Source organism: Ctenopharyngodon idella, chromosome 2 (genome assembly GCF_019924925.1).
Source record: "Ctenopharyngodon idella isolate HZGC_01 chromosome 2, HZGC01, whole genome shotgun sequence".
Taxonomy (NCBI): domain Eukaryota; kingdom Metazoa; phylum Chordata; class Actinopteri; order Cypriniformes; family Xenocyprididae; genus Ctenopharyngodon; species Ctenopharyngodon idella.
The window spans coordinates 40,045,370-40,060,374 of NC_067221.1; the positions used below are offsets into that span (position 1 = coordinate 40,045,370).

Here is a 15,005-nt window from a genome sequence, read left to right on the forward strand (position 1 = left end):
TCTGTGAAAGAGTGTGTAAAAAGATTGTGGAATACTTTTTTAAAACAATGTTCCTCAATGTCAAATTGCAAAGGCTTTGCAAATCTCATCATCTACAGTGCGTAACATCATCAAAAGATTCAGAGAAACTGGAGAAATCTCTGTGTGTAAGGGACAAGGCCGAAGACCTTTATTAGATGCCCATGGTCTTTGGGCCCTCAGACGACACTGCATCACTCATCGGCATGATTGTGTCAATGACATTACTAAATGGGCTCAGGAATACTTCCAGAAACCACTGTCGGTAAACACAATCTGCCGTGCCATCTGCAGGTGCCAACTAAAGGTCTATCATGCAAAAAGGAAGCCACATGTGAACATGGTCCAGAAGCACCGTCGTGTCCTGTGGGCCAAGGCTCATTTAAAATGGACTGTTTCCATGGAAAAGTGTTCTATGGTCCAAATTTGACATTCTTGTTGGAAATCCCAGACGCCGTGTCTTCCAGGGCTAAGGAGGAGCGTGTTATCAGCGTTCAGTTCAAAAGCCAGCATCTCTGGTGGTATGGGGATGCATAAGTGCATACGGTATGGGCAGCTTGCATGTTTTGGAAGGCACTATGAATGCTGAAGGTATATAAAGGTTTTAGAGCAACATATGCTTCCCTCCAGACAACGTCTATTTCAGGGAAGGCCTTGTGTATTTCAGCAGGACAATGCAAAACCACATACTGCAGCTATTACAACAGCATGGCTTCGTCGTAGAAGAGTCCGGGTGCTGAATTGGCCTGCCTGCAGTCCAGATCTTTCACCTATAGAGAAAAATACGTCAAAGAGGACCACAAACTCTTCAGCAGCTGGAAACCTATATCAGGCAAGAATGGGACCAAATTCCAACACCAAAACTCCAGAAACTCATAACCTCGATGCCCAGACATCTTCAAACTGTTTTGAAAAGAAGAGAAGATGCTACACCATGGTAAACATGCCCCCGTCCCAACTATTTTGAGACCTGTAGCAGGCATCAAATTTGAAATGAGCTCATTTTGTGCATAAAATTGTAAAATTTCTCATCTATGTTCTATTGTGAATAAAATATTGGCTCATGTGGTTTGAAATTCTTTTAGATTTCATTTTATTCAAATTTAAAAAACGTCCCAACATTTCCGGAATTCGGGTTGTATTAATGCGTATTAATATTTCTATATTCTATATTAATTACTTCTTTCATTAAAGCACACACACAAAAACACAGAGAGAGAGATCCGGGAGATTGTGTTGCGCACACACAGAAACATTCAGGAGCACAGAAACTTTTTTATCAACACTGCCCTGTGGCTTTTATTAATTAAAAAGTTTCGCTACTAAATCGCTACTTTTTTTATCAGTGATGAGGAGGTAACATTGCTGTTTTTGAAGTAATTAAACTCACAGCTTCATTGCTAGTAGAGAGAGATGCTGAACAGACGCAGGTAGTTCACACACACACCTCTCGATAATTAATGCAAATAAATGCTATTATTCATTCATTCAAATTAATGTAATTGTACCGCACTACTTTATCTCTGTGTCTAATTCAAAGTGAGCAGAATGCTAGATCTAACGAGCAGTAATTGATGAAAATAACTGTCATTTTTATCCTTCCAGATCAAATATTGCACTGCAAACATCAATAACAGTTTTAACTTATCAATGCTGGCAAATGACCATGGTATAATCAGGATAATCCACGGCTAGCTGTGCATTAGATGATTTGAATGCACTTCGCTTCGCATCAAGTGGTTCTTTACATCCACATTATGCTTAATTCACAGATAGCCATTTCCTGTTTACACATGCAACAACATAAAAATATTGGTTGATGGAGTAAATGCACCAAATTATACAGTAATTTGACTTCTAAAAAAACATGACAGGACGCAAACGAAAACAATAAAACAATTAATTTTGTATGCCAATGTTATTTTTTATTGCACAACAAGTCAATATTTGTAAGGAACGCTTCAACAACATCGTCACTGATGTATCAGATTACTGAAAAGGGGTAATATTCATAAGCAGGAGACTTTGCATATTGCAGTCATAGACATCAGCTGGCAGAATCCCATTAGTTTCATAGTATCGCTTTAAACGTGTTCTTCTCCTCTATAAACATTTAGCATTTACCTAAAATGTATTTTAAGACTGGACTTTTTTTTTTTTTTTTTTTTTGTCCCTTGCAGTACATTGGATAATACATTGAATTTATTTTCCTTCCCTCTTCCTTTCCCTGTCTCTAGCATGTATTTAGCCATCTATTTGAAATACATTTTGGACAGAAACATATTTTTACTGAATGGGATAATATGTCAAGTATTAAGAATGACTGTATTTACATGATCAGATACACAGCTGCCGTTAGTGGTTCAACAGGCGCTGTATTTTGATGAGAGGTCGAATTTGGCACGACACCACCACAGGTCATAAACGACAAGCAGATTATGATGTTGCGCTTCTGCAGGAGGTCTCATGAGCTGCTATTTTGTTTTCTCCCTCCAGTCCTGTTGAGTAAACACAGTGAAACAGGCTGGAACTATGGGCAGTTATCAGAACAAAGCTGTCGCAGCCCTCTGAATGACGTAAGCAGCGTTTGGAGTTGGAACCATTATGGTTTAATACTAAGAGGGATGGGTCTGCTGCAGGAATGATTCTGGCACATGGAGTGACGGAGAGGGTGCCAGGGACTCATCATGCTGCCAATTGGACCAAAACCGCTCTAGCCCAGTGCACCTCGTGTGACCTTCAAAGGGGACGGCTGACTAATATCTGCACAATGGAGTGAGTGAGAGTGCATTCAGAGGAGGGAATCACACATAAACAGTGCAAACAGTGATTAAAGCTCAGGGCTCTTGCAGAGAACACACATCCTCACGCAAAAATACAGCACATTATCAGCAGGAGTACAGCAGCAAAGCCAGACTCATCGCTTACAGAACAGAATCATAGTTTTACCCAAAAAATATACCATGCAAAAAGTGATACTAATACCATGCTATAATTAAATAATTTTAAATATTATAAATTTTCTGCATCCTTATATATCCTTTATATATATATATATATATATATAAATAAAGAATTATCGGTTATCGGTTTCGGCCAAAATTTTCATATCGGTGCAAAAGGGATGAAACCGATAACCGAAACCGATAATTCTTTATATTTGAAAGCCAATAACCGATGTATTGGCCGATAATTCTAAATCCAAATTTGTATATAATTTTTGAGAGCCTGATTATTTAGACAAAAATGTCACCATTAAAAGCCATGTCCCAAGCACACAATTATAATGTTCTCATTATAATGTTATGTAGCCTATATGACAGACTTGCGCTGCACATGTTGCACTTAACTGTATTTTCTTTTTTTGAAGTGATTTCAATCATATTTCAAGCAATTCAAAACCATCATGGTGGACAGTGTGCATCTGAAGTGTCTCAGCTGAAGGAAATAATCCATCATTTATCGGATTTAATATATCGGCCAAATTTTCTTATTTGGCCGATAACGATAACATAAAAAATGAACATATATCGGCCGATACCGATATGGTGGCTGATATTTTGTGCATTCCATATATTGCATATATATATATATATATGGGATGCTAAATATATACATAAATAATATTCTTATTTCTTATATTAGGGATATATTAGGGATGCACAATATATCGGCCGATATATGTTCATTTTTAATGTTATCGTTATTGGCCCAATAAGAAAATTTATTTAGTCCCTTATATTTATTTGAGTCACAGCCTTACCATATTGTACCATAAAATAATTTAAAAATAAAAAAAATAACTAACTAAATAGAATTGGGAGTCTTTTTAACAAATATAAATCTTAATTGCAATAGTTAAAATAATCATAATTTAATTTTTTTTAACCAAATTTGTGATGTCTGCTTGCACCAATTATATACCATGGTATGCTAAATCAGTACCATAGTATATACTGTATATTTTAAAACAGAATGACGTTAGTATATGATATCTTGGTACCGCCACGGAACATTTTTGTAAGTGAGACAAACAAATATCACTTGATTTTCCATACAGCCTTTGGAGCTGAATTGAATAACAGGCAGAGGACACAGCAGCATTAGCCACATCAGAGCTTTCGCTGGGTTTGGGTCAGCAGAAATAGACACAAATCCGGATCCATTTAGTCCACACCAGCCTAATCTGACGTTTCATTGAACCACGTTTAATTGGATGGCTTGTATGGGAAACGACAGCGGACAGAAAGAGAGACACACGGTACTAAAGACAGAGTGAGACAGCTTTGAGAAGTCACGGCACTACGGATGTATATGCACTATCAAAGTCAGTTTGTTCTTTTTAAAACCCTTTTTGATGATATGTTAACACTGACAAAGCTGGAAGCTCCCACATGAATATTCACACAAAAACTGTCTGGCTTTACATATAAAATCATGTCTCTGAACAGAACTGGGTCCACATGACACAAAAACAAGGCTTTGCTGCTGTTCTCCCATTCACCGTCTTTATGTCTCGGTTTTCGAGAGAGTTCATTATAATCCACTCCAAACTCATTTTCCATGTCTGGTGTGAACCGAACTTTTGACCATTCCAAGCAATTCCCAATATCCTGTTGCGCTCGGATGTCACATTATAGAAGTAAAATCCATTGCAGATGCCATTTCATGTTTACCTCAAAATAAAAATGTTGATAAATTAGAAACCCAACACAGCAAAATGATTTTCTTACTCAGTGTTTTTGTCCTGTTTTCCTGTACAAATATCTAAACATTCTTAAATCAAGATACAAATACATAAGAAGCAAAATGACCTCAAATATTAAGTCTTGTTTACTGAAAAAATAATCAAAATTAAGCAAGTTTATGTTGCAAACAAGAAAAAATATCTGCCAATTGGATAAGAAAAATAATTTTGTTTTCCCTGTGAATTTTGATTATTTTTTTTTTTTTCTCAGAAAACAAGACTTATCTTGTATCTTGATATAAGCATTTTTGGACATTTTTAATAGAAAACAAGACAAAAATACTATGCAAGAAGGATTGTGATACAGTTGCGATATTAACATCTTATTGCATTTGCTGTTTATATGTGCAATTGTGCTCGAAATCACTAATAGGACAACCTGAAAAATAACCTGTGTGCTAAAAAGTCTCATCATCATTAAATCTGCTGTGATGTCTATGATCTGCAACAGCAAAAGCCCCAGAACCTCAAACCAGAACTGTGTGAAAGTAAAGTCTGGCTTTTGGTAGATCCAAAACAACTTCTCACTCAGTGTCCCATACACAGACATGCAGCTCAGGGTTCCAGACAAACAGAAATGTGCAAGTCGTGTTTCCCCACACGAGGAGGTTATGCTGGGTTATTGGTTTCACTAACACTAATTAGCAGCTACTGTACATATATTGCAAGGTTAAAAGGATTAATTCACCCAAAAATAAAAATGCTGTCTATTTAGTCTCCCTTATGGCATTCCAAATCTGTATACTGTTATTTTTTTTTCCATGGAGCACAAAAGAGAAATTTTGAAGAATCTTCACACAGCTTATTCATACAGCGGCAGTTCATAGATCGATGTCTGTCAAGCTTCAAAAAAGACAAAAAAGTAGTTCATTCACTCATAAATAACAGCCTAAATTGGAATCTGACTTTAGAAGACATGAAATCGTCATATACTGCACAAAATGATTTTCATATGTAATATTTTGTCTTGTTCTCCATTACAAATATCTAAAAACTCTTAAATCAAGATAAGTTTACTTGAGAAGCAAATTCTTGTTCAAAATTAAAAAGTCTGAATTGAGTTTATGCTTAAATCAATAAAAAATATCTGTCAGTGGGGTAAGAATTAAGTTTATTTTTCTAACCTATTGGAAGATATTCGTTCTTTTTTACTTCATTTTGATACTTTTTTCTTGGAAAAACAAGACTTAACATTGATTTAAGAATGTGCAGATATTTCTACTGGAAAACAAGACAAAATACTGAGTAAGAAATCAATTTTTTTGGTTGTTTTTATGTTTTTGTTTTTTTTTATTTGGAGTTTGATAAACTTGGTCATGATGAACTTTGTACAGAAAAGAGCTGCATGAAGGTGCTTTAAAACAATTTTTGGGTGAACATTCCCTTCATAAAAAAGAAAAGACACATAAACTTTGCATTTTGTCTTTCGTAGAGCCACATACGACTAAAAATAGACTATTTGGAAACTAGATATACTAGGCACTAGGTATTTACAGTACATTGTGCATTGGGGCACATTGTCAAAACAGAAAATAAACAGACAGACAGAGAGAGAAAAAATAAACACTTCTCATAACAGAAACATAAAGTACCCTGATTTACATTTGATGCCGGGAAATATGGAGGAATGTTCAGTCAATCTGTCCGCCTGTCCTTCAAGCGCTTGCAGGGAAGATTGCCTCGCTCACATCTGCCAGCCTTTCCGCGCTGGAAAAGCAGAATAAAACTGTCACATTTTCCACACAGATGACTTAACAGCAGTGGCAGACGAGGCCTGCGGTGAGCGTGAACGGGTACTATATGAGTCTGCTGTAGAGCAACGCTAAAATACTCACATTTGGCTGCGATCTCCATTCAAACAATCAGACAGCAGCTTAATTAGGGCTAAAACCATTACATATGCAAATGTGTGTACATATGTAAATAAAACGGTCTAGATATTCGCATACATTCACTGCCATACCCTTCCTTATCGACCAACGGTTGTGGATGTTGCATTTGAAACAAATAAAAACACAGTTTGTGTCCTTGGGCGAAAGAACATAAAGCCCTAGCAGAACCGAAAGGTTTATTCGCAGGAAATCAAACAGCACTAAATGTGCTTACTGGGAAACCAAATAAGAGAGATTACATTGCAAACCTGTGATAAAGTTTCATTGAGCCTTTTGGTCGACGGACTGTCACTTCCTAGCTTCCTTTCTCAGATTAATATCATCAGACTCTTATGTTACAGGAGATGTGTGTGGAGGTTCAGTTGGCTTTATTGGGGCTCTTTAGGTCTGATTGAAATTATGCCTTTGCACCGTGTCTACACCAGATGAGAGCGCCGTGTAGCTAAATTTCAAAACCAAACTGCCATTATAATCAACAGAGCTGTTTGCAATGCCTTCAGTTGACAGACGCCCCTTTTTCTATTTCTGGCATGCTGCACAGACCATTTATTTCCCCCCTCTGTCTGAAATAATGTTTTTAATTAATTTAACTCTTTCCCCACCATTGATGAAATTTTTCAGCAATTCCATGTTTTCACTGTGATATGGTAGGGGGCGCCATTACACTTTTTCCAAAAGAGTACAGAATCTCTGGATCAAAACACAAGTGAAGAAGAAGCAGAAACAAGCGATAGAAGCATTGCTTATAACACGATCACAGGGGAGTGTTTACATTATTGGGGGCCCTAAGCAAATCTCCGGGAGGTGGCCCCGCGGTCCAAGTGGGGGTTCCCCCAGGTAGTAATCGTGATCGCGTTCCGGCACCCCCCACGGCAGTTATCGCGTCGACCCACATGAAATGTCGACCCAGGACGAGGTAAAGGACTGTGAAGCTTTGGGGGAGTTGATGGAAGAAATCATTGTTCTGAATCCCATGTGGACGAACTCTTTGACGAAAACTTTTTTCTCAGCTTTTTGTTCAAAATGTTGCTTTTTTTTTTAATGACACTTACCCACATTCAAGTGTTGATAAAAAAAGAATTCATGAAGCTTGAATAAAATGTTTTTTGTCTGTTCAAAAGCAGAGACTGCTCTTTCTTTTGATATATTGCATGTTCATATTTACACAGTGTTGGGGGTAACTCAATACAAGTAACTTGAGTTACGTAATCAGATTACTAACTAGTAAAGTAACGCATTACTTTTTCAATTTACAACAAAATATCTAAGTTACTGATTCAAATAAGTAACGCAAGTAGCTTTTTCAGCTTTTACTCACTACTCTGCTCCTAATGTGTGTGCACGAACTTGGATGGGTTAAATGCAGAGGACAAATTCCGAGTATGGGTTACCATACTTGGCCATCACGTTTCACTTTCACTTTCACTTTCAGATTTATTGACTAACAGCTCTTCTGTCCTCATGTTGAGAGAAATAAAGGTCAGAGGTGCTGTGTGAACATGATGGTTATTGTAGTTCTAGACTAAATGTGAGCATGCATTTACTCATCTCACTTGCACAAAAACATTCAGTATTCCTCAAAATGAATAAAAACAGTGAAATGCAAACTCAGAATTCTACGCAATCCTGTTATAATTAACTAGATTAAATTACACAAATATACTTTATGTATTTAAAGGGGCTCTATGTAAGAATGACAGCTAGTGGTTGAAATGGGTACTGCAGTTCAAATTCAAAATATTGTTCGCCCCGCCCCCTCCTCCTCAGGATCGACGCTCTCGCGGGTTGCCAGTTTGAAGACACGCAACAGGAGCAACATTGGAAGGCGAGGTGACTTACACACTGTAAGATAATTAGTTGATTTATTGATTTATGATGAGTTGATATCGCGTTTTAATATGCTCCCGTTCATAGAGATTTTAGATGGATGCTGAGGCTTTTTAGGTCGGTTAGAATCTGTGATCTCTGACCCAGTTTGTTCGCTGGCTTCCATGGCTGCAATTCGCTGCATGTGTTTTCCGCCAACTGGCAACCCGGGGTGGCGAAATACTATTGGGTATATTGGCAACGTGCGGTCTTGCACAGACGGAAACAAAAACAGAAATTCCGACACGGAACGCAAATTTCAAAGTAAAATAACTGGCTGTAGCAATGGTTTTCAGAGAAACGAGTATGTGAACTCAGCATGTTTAATAAATATCTGCAAACATATTATGGTATTTTTATGCTTTAGTACAGTCAAAAACTTACATAGAGCCCCTTTAATCTCACTTTATTAACCAATGTCTTTGCTTCAATGATCTAATTCAAAAATACTAAAAAGCAAAAATTACTTTAGATTAGATTTAGAAATAAGAGTGTTGAACTTTCTTCTCCTGTTTCCTATTCTTCTTTAATCCAGAATGGCAGCACAGCTGAAAGGTTTGTTTGAGCTGCGCCCTCTACTGTACAGGCGCAAGTATGCATTTCCTTCCTCTTTAGGCTTATTTATTTCACTTTTTGTGGAAAGGCCTTAACATCTGCCAAAAAAAATTGTTTTTTAATAACAACAAAAAAAGATCTAACAAGTAAGCCCAGCCCAGGTGAGAAAAAGTAACACAAAAGTAATGTAACGCATTACTTTTCATAAAAAGTAACTAAGTAATGCAATTAGTTACCTTTTTAGGGAGTAACGCAATATTGAAATGCATTACTTTAAAAAGTAACTGTCCCCAACACTGTTCATACAACAAAATATTCTGGGGGCCATGAAAGTTTTGTGAAAATGATCAAAAATGCTGGCGGTGGCTGTCAATTTGGAGAAAAAAAAAAAAATGCTGGCGGGGAAAGAGTTAATTTCCTGTTGCTCAAACAGTACAGCATTATGCTACAACACCAAGGTTATGCGTTCAATTCCCAGACAATGCATGAACTAAGGAAATGTATACCTTAAACATCTGACAAATGCATAAAAGTAAAGTCAATTTATGTGTTCAAAGCCAGTTTGTGATATTTCTGTTATCTGGTCATCTAATTTAAACCATATTTTATATATATATATATATGCATTTCCAGTGTAGACACTGTGTTGTGCTGCATTTACACTGCAAAGCCTAATGCACAGATCCAAAATGTTTACATTTTTCACCCTTATGTTGTTCCAAACCAGTAAGACTTTCATTCATCTTCAGACCACAAATGAAGATTTCTGTCCCTCCATTGAAAGTCTATACCCCCAAAACTCTAAAAGCCTAAATTAAATCTATTCATCTTATAAAGCGATCGGGTCTCTTCAGACGACTTGGATTAAACCGCTCAATTCATGTGGATTTCTTTTATGAACTTTTTGAATGGATGGAGAAAAATCTCTCTTTATTTGTGTTCTAAAGATGAATGAAAGTCTTACGGTTTGGAACGACATGAGGGTGAGTAATTAATGACAGAATTTTTGGGTGAACTAAACCTTTAATACACAACAGGCATTGTAGTAATTCCAATGAACCCACTAACCTTAGCTAAGCAAGTGATGATTTCAGACCATTGGATACAAGTGTTTAGATTTCGACCAGATGACCAAACACAGATTCAGAACCACATTTGAAAGCGACCCAAATCAGATGTAGAAAATATGATCTGTTCTATATGTGTTCTTTCACAAACATGTATGCAACATGATCTGATCTGTGCATATCAGTTAGATAAAATCAGAATTGGTTAGCAGTGTAAATGCAGGCGTGCAAAAGTCAATCGATAGTAATCAGTACACTGTTGTTTCGGGGAATCTTGTTGAAGATAAACTTTTGTTTGCTGGTTTTGTTTCAATTGATTAAGCTGCCTATTTCAATCTCAAAAATAATTTAGTGCATCCTGGGAATGTGGTGATACCTGTCCTATAGAGGGCAATAATGGGACACAGTGTGCTTTGTGTTACGATAATCCACATATGGACCACCGTCAGAGAAACAAGACTTAGAAAAATAAAAGAATTCTAGACGTATCTGATTAGAGTAACTAGGACGTGATCGCTACAAACAATCAGCAAATACACACAATTTCCATTTTGCATGAATTATCACTGATCTATTTACATGGCAGTTGTTAATATTCAGGTCACATCATTAATGCCATTCAGCATACATTCAAAACCCATTATGCACCAATCTCATTTTTGTTTTTCTAAAATCATTTTTTTCCTAGGTTACTGCCCGGGTTTGCACATAAAATAATTTACAGCGTCATATTTACAATTTCAAAGTTCAAGTGAGAAAAATCTGCAGCAATTGACAATGAAACAAACACAAACGAACTACATTCTTGTAAAGAGACAAGTTCATAAATCAACCCAATAGTTTACATCTATTCAATTAACAAATCAACAATTCAGCCAGCGCTCACAGGCCTGCAAACTGAGCCCACACATGAACTTTGTATTATGTTTACAGGCCATTAATATGCAGCATGTTTTAAATACTCAGTCATTTGTGCAAATCAGAATCTATTTTTGCGACAATGGGAGAACACGCAATGTTATAAAATGCCACTGTTAAACTGTATAATATAAATGAATAGATATATAAGATATTATATTTTTACAATGATATTACATTATATAGATAATACTCTTTTTTTATTATTTTATATTGTATTAGTATTACGATTTCTTAAGTTTTACCAACCTTTCTGACCTTTACTGACTTTCAAAATTGTGACTTTTTTATTTTATTGTGACTGCAGTGCTTCCCAGCAATAATAAATAAATAAATAAATAAACAAAGACCATAAAACCCGTTTTCATCACTGAAATTCACAACTGCGTAAACCCTTACAAACATAAAGTGACAAATTACATGTACTGCTGGACTTTAGAAAACGAAGACAAATTTTATAACATATTGCGAAAGCTGCACAACCTTATCCAGTGCCTTAAAAGATGAGGTTTCAAACATTCTCTGAATGACGCTGATAAAATTGCTTATGCCGCGATATGAAGCTTTCATATAAAAGGCAGGGCAAGGATATTGCAGAATTATATTGCATGTACAGATCAACATGGATCACAGAAAACAGCATGATTATTTTGGTTTGCCTGCTAATTTAAACGAGTTCTGCAAAAGACCCATTGCATTCAAGTCTCAACTCTCAGTGCAACCCCGATGCAGTGAAGTATTGCCTTTATCGACACGAAACGACGTAAAAACGCAAGCATTACACTCCCGTTCGATAAAACACAATAATAAGCATATGTGCACAAATACACACGCACACGCACACACAGACCATGTATATGGCTTCTAAACTTGGAATCAAGGCAGTTAAATAGAGGACGTTTCCATTTGACTTGTTTTTCTCAGTTGACACAGACACAACCAAAACTTGTGTTCAAGCTCAACTTTGGTTTTCGAGTAAATACAATTTGTGAGTTTTCTATTATAACTTGTTTTTTGTTTTTTTTTTCCCTTTTTAACCTCCTTATTTACATTAAGATATAAGATCGACCAGCGGTCCATTACACTTTTTTTTCATTGATATTTTACAACAAAGTGAAAGACAGTTAATTAGATTGCTACAAGTACAGCTTATACAGAAAGAATGGAGACGTTCCAAAACGCGTTCGCAAAGCATCATTGTCATCTCTTGCAAGTCCCTGATTTTCTAGTCGCCCGATTGCATTGTATGAACTCTACGGAAAACATCATGTAACACACGACAGGATTTCTCCCTTTCACTCGGGACGATAAAGACAAATATATTAAGAGGCATCAGAAGCTGTACAGGGGCGGCACTAGCTACACTAGCGGGTGGAGTCGAGGCATCCGACCTTGTGAATCTAGACGTTAAATCTAGTAGTGGAAAAGGTGCGGTCACATTAGTGATATTTCAGTGAAATGTCATGGGCAAAATAAAGCACAACTCACACAGAACTCACTTTCAAACCAAGCAGATTTCTGTTGGTCAGTATGGTGAATTCAAGTGGCCAACTTAAAAATGAGTCAAATCTGCATGGGGATTCCTATTGGTATTTCCAGAACCTTCACCCTCTCTGTTCCTCTCCGGTGAAATGAGCTGCCAACCTACACCTGAACCGATGAGACCATCATCTTTCAATAAGCAGCTGAAGACACATCTGCAATCACTTAACCACCCCATAACCTCAAACCAATGCACTTCTCTTCTCTGCATTTCTCCTCTTCTCTAGCTTGTCAAATAAACCTGGTATTGTATATTACGAACATTGACAAATTGCTTTTGTTTCTTTGCTTTGGATAAAAGCATCTGCTAAATGCATAAATGTAAATTTCGCCCTTGAAATTTCACCGAGCAATGGTAAATGTGACCGCACCTTAAGTCTGTCTGATGCCCTCCCTTTGGTTCCTATGAAAAGCCATCCTACGAGCGCGGTACTCGAGCAAAAAGAACGAACTGTGACTCACAAAAAGTATTGCAAACAGTATCAGAGTTCTCGTCAGAGGTTGGACGAGAGCCGGGATCTGGCTGTGAAGTCCGTCTCGGGTAGGCTGACTATGGAATCTTTCTTGCGTATAGCCGAGTCCGGTCCCGTTACGCCAGGCGGAGTGCCTGTAGGGGGCGGTGTGGACGGGTAATTCCCAGCCGCGGCTGCGGACGCCTGGTGTGGCAGTGCCATTCTCTGAGGCAATGCGCTCCGGACACCGGAAGGCCCCGGGACGGCAGGATGGGGTGCTTGAGGTGGGCCAATCGATGTCGAGGAAACGTGGGTCGATGGTGGCGGGCTGGGCGCAACGGGTGGAGCGCCATCTTGTGGCAGGGAGGGTTGCGAAGCCGACAGGGCTCTGTCGTCCTGGGTCAAGCTGCCCGTTTGGTGCAACGGTTGGGATCCCTTGGGCCGTGTGGGACTGGGAACATGCTGTTGGATGAGCGACAATTGAGATCCAGAGCGCGCACCCATCGGGCCACTCCCGTACTGGAAAGTTCGTCCACCTGCCGCTGCTAGCGGACTTTGCACTGGCGGACTGGCCATAGCGACAGCGGCGAACGTGCCAAGCGGTGGCAGAGACTGCTGAGGAGAAACTGAAACCGGGCTGGCAAGGCTTTGCACCACCTGGAACCGTCGGACCATCCTTGGTGACTGCATGGTACTTGGACCGACCATAGGGCCACCGAACTGCGGACAGAAGCTCATCGCTACTGCTTGCTGTAGAGTAGCGATGGCAGAGGTGCCCTGCGATTGGCCAGGCGGAGCAAACATCCCGCCAGGGATGGAGGGCGTCATGGACATGGCACGTGGACGCTGTAGATCGATCAGCTTCACCATCTCTCGGTCGTACTTCACGATCTCTTGGATCATCTCGTTCTCGCGGTTGTTTAAGGTTCCGGAGTTTAAGTCATGCTGCACTTTGTTCATTAGGATGGAATTCTTTTTTCCTGTAATGAGAGATGAACATTTTGTATTATTGTATTGTATTATGAAAATGATATATTGTTCAGCTACATGTAATTGTTTTGATAGTATTTCTTTTTTTTAGACTTGGAATAGATTTTAATCAAGGGTTTCTGAACCACACATAGGCAGCAACGTCACTGGACCTTTTGACATCCAGAAAGGTAGTAAAAACATGGTTAAAATAGTCAACGTGACTGCAGTGGTTCAACCTTAATGTTATGAAGCATCAAGAATACTTTTTGTGCATAAAAACAACAAAAATAATGACTTTATTCAACAATTTGAACCATTGTCATACGTAGTTGACATAGTGAACTCAGTGCAGGCTTCCTTGTTTACAGTACGTCCGAATGCCGACTCAGTATTGGCCGAAGTGGAACACGTGAGCACCACGACGCATACATGCATGTGATGCTGATGCAGGAGCTGGCCAATAACGAGTCTGCGTTCGAACCTAAACAAGGAAAATTGATGAATAAAGTTGTAATTTTTGTTTAGTTTTTGCCCACAAAATGTATTCTCATCGCTTCATAACATTAAGGTTGAACCACGTTGACTATTTTAACAATGTTTTTACTACCTTTCTGGACCTTAAAAGGTGCAGTGATGTTGCTGCCTATGTGTGGTTCAGAAACCCTTGGATTTCATCAAAAATATCTTAATTTGCAACTCGTGTATGGCCGTTACCGGAAGCCAGTTGTTATAGTTTATAAAGTTATAAATACTGATATTTTTCTTACAAAAAATGCATTGCTTCGCTTCAGAAGGCCTTTATTAACCCACTCGAGCCGTATGGATTACTTTTATGATGGATGGATGTGCTTTTTTGGGCTTCAAAATCCAAATTACTATTCACTCCCATTATAAATCTTGGAAGATCCAGGATATTTTTTAATATAACTCCGACTGTGTTCACCTGAAAGAAGAAAGTCATGTACACCTAGGATGG

At 38.2% G+C, this 15,005-nt stretch overlaps 1 protein-coding gene across 1 annotated transcript in view; it reads right to left on the reverse strand.

Annotated features, from left to right (window-relative positions):
• Positions 1-1,921: 1,921 nt before the first annotated feature.
• Positions 1,922-15,005, reverse strand: part of LOC127498431 (potassium/sodium hyperpolarization-activated cyclic nucleotide-gated channel 2-like) — a 68,806-nt gene continuing 55,722 nt past the window's right edge. Inside the window, exon 9 of the mRNA XM_051867764.1 lies at positions 1,922-14,037. Coding sequence (XP_051723724.1) covers positions 13,100-14,037 — 938 coding nt within the window. The 3' untranslated portion in view covers positions 1,922-13,099. The remainder of the gene's footprint in view (positions 14,038-15,005) is intronic.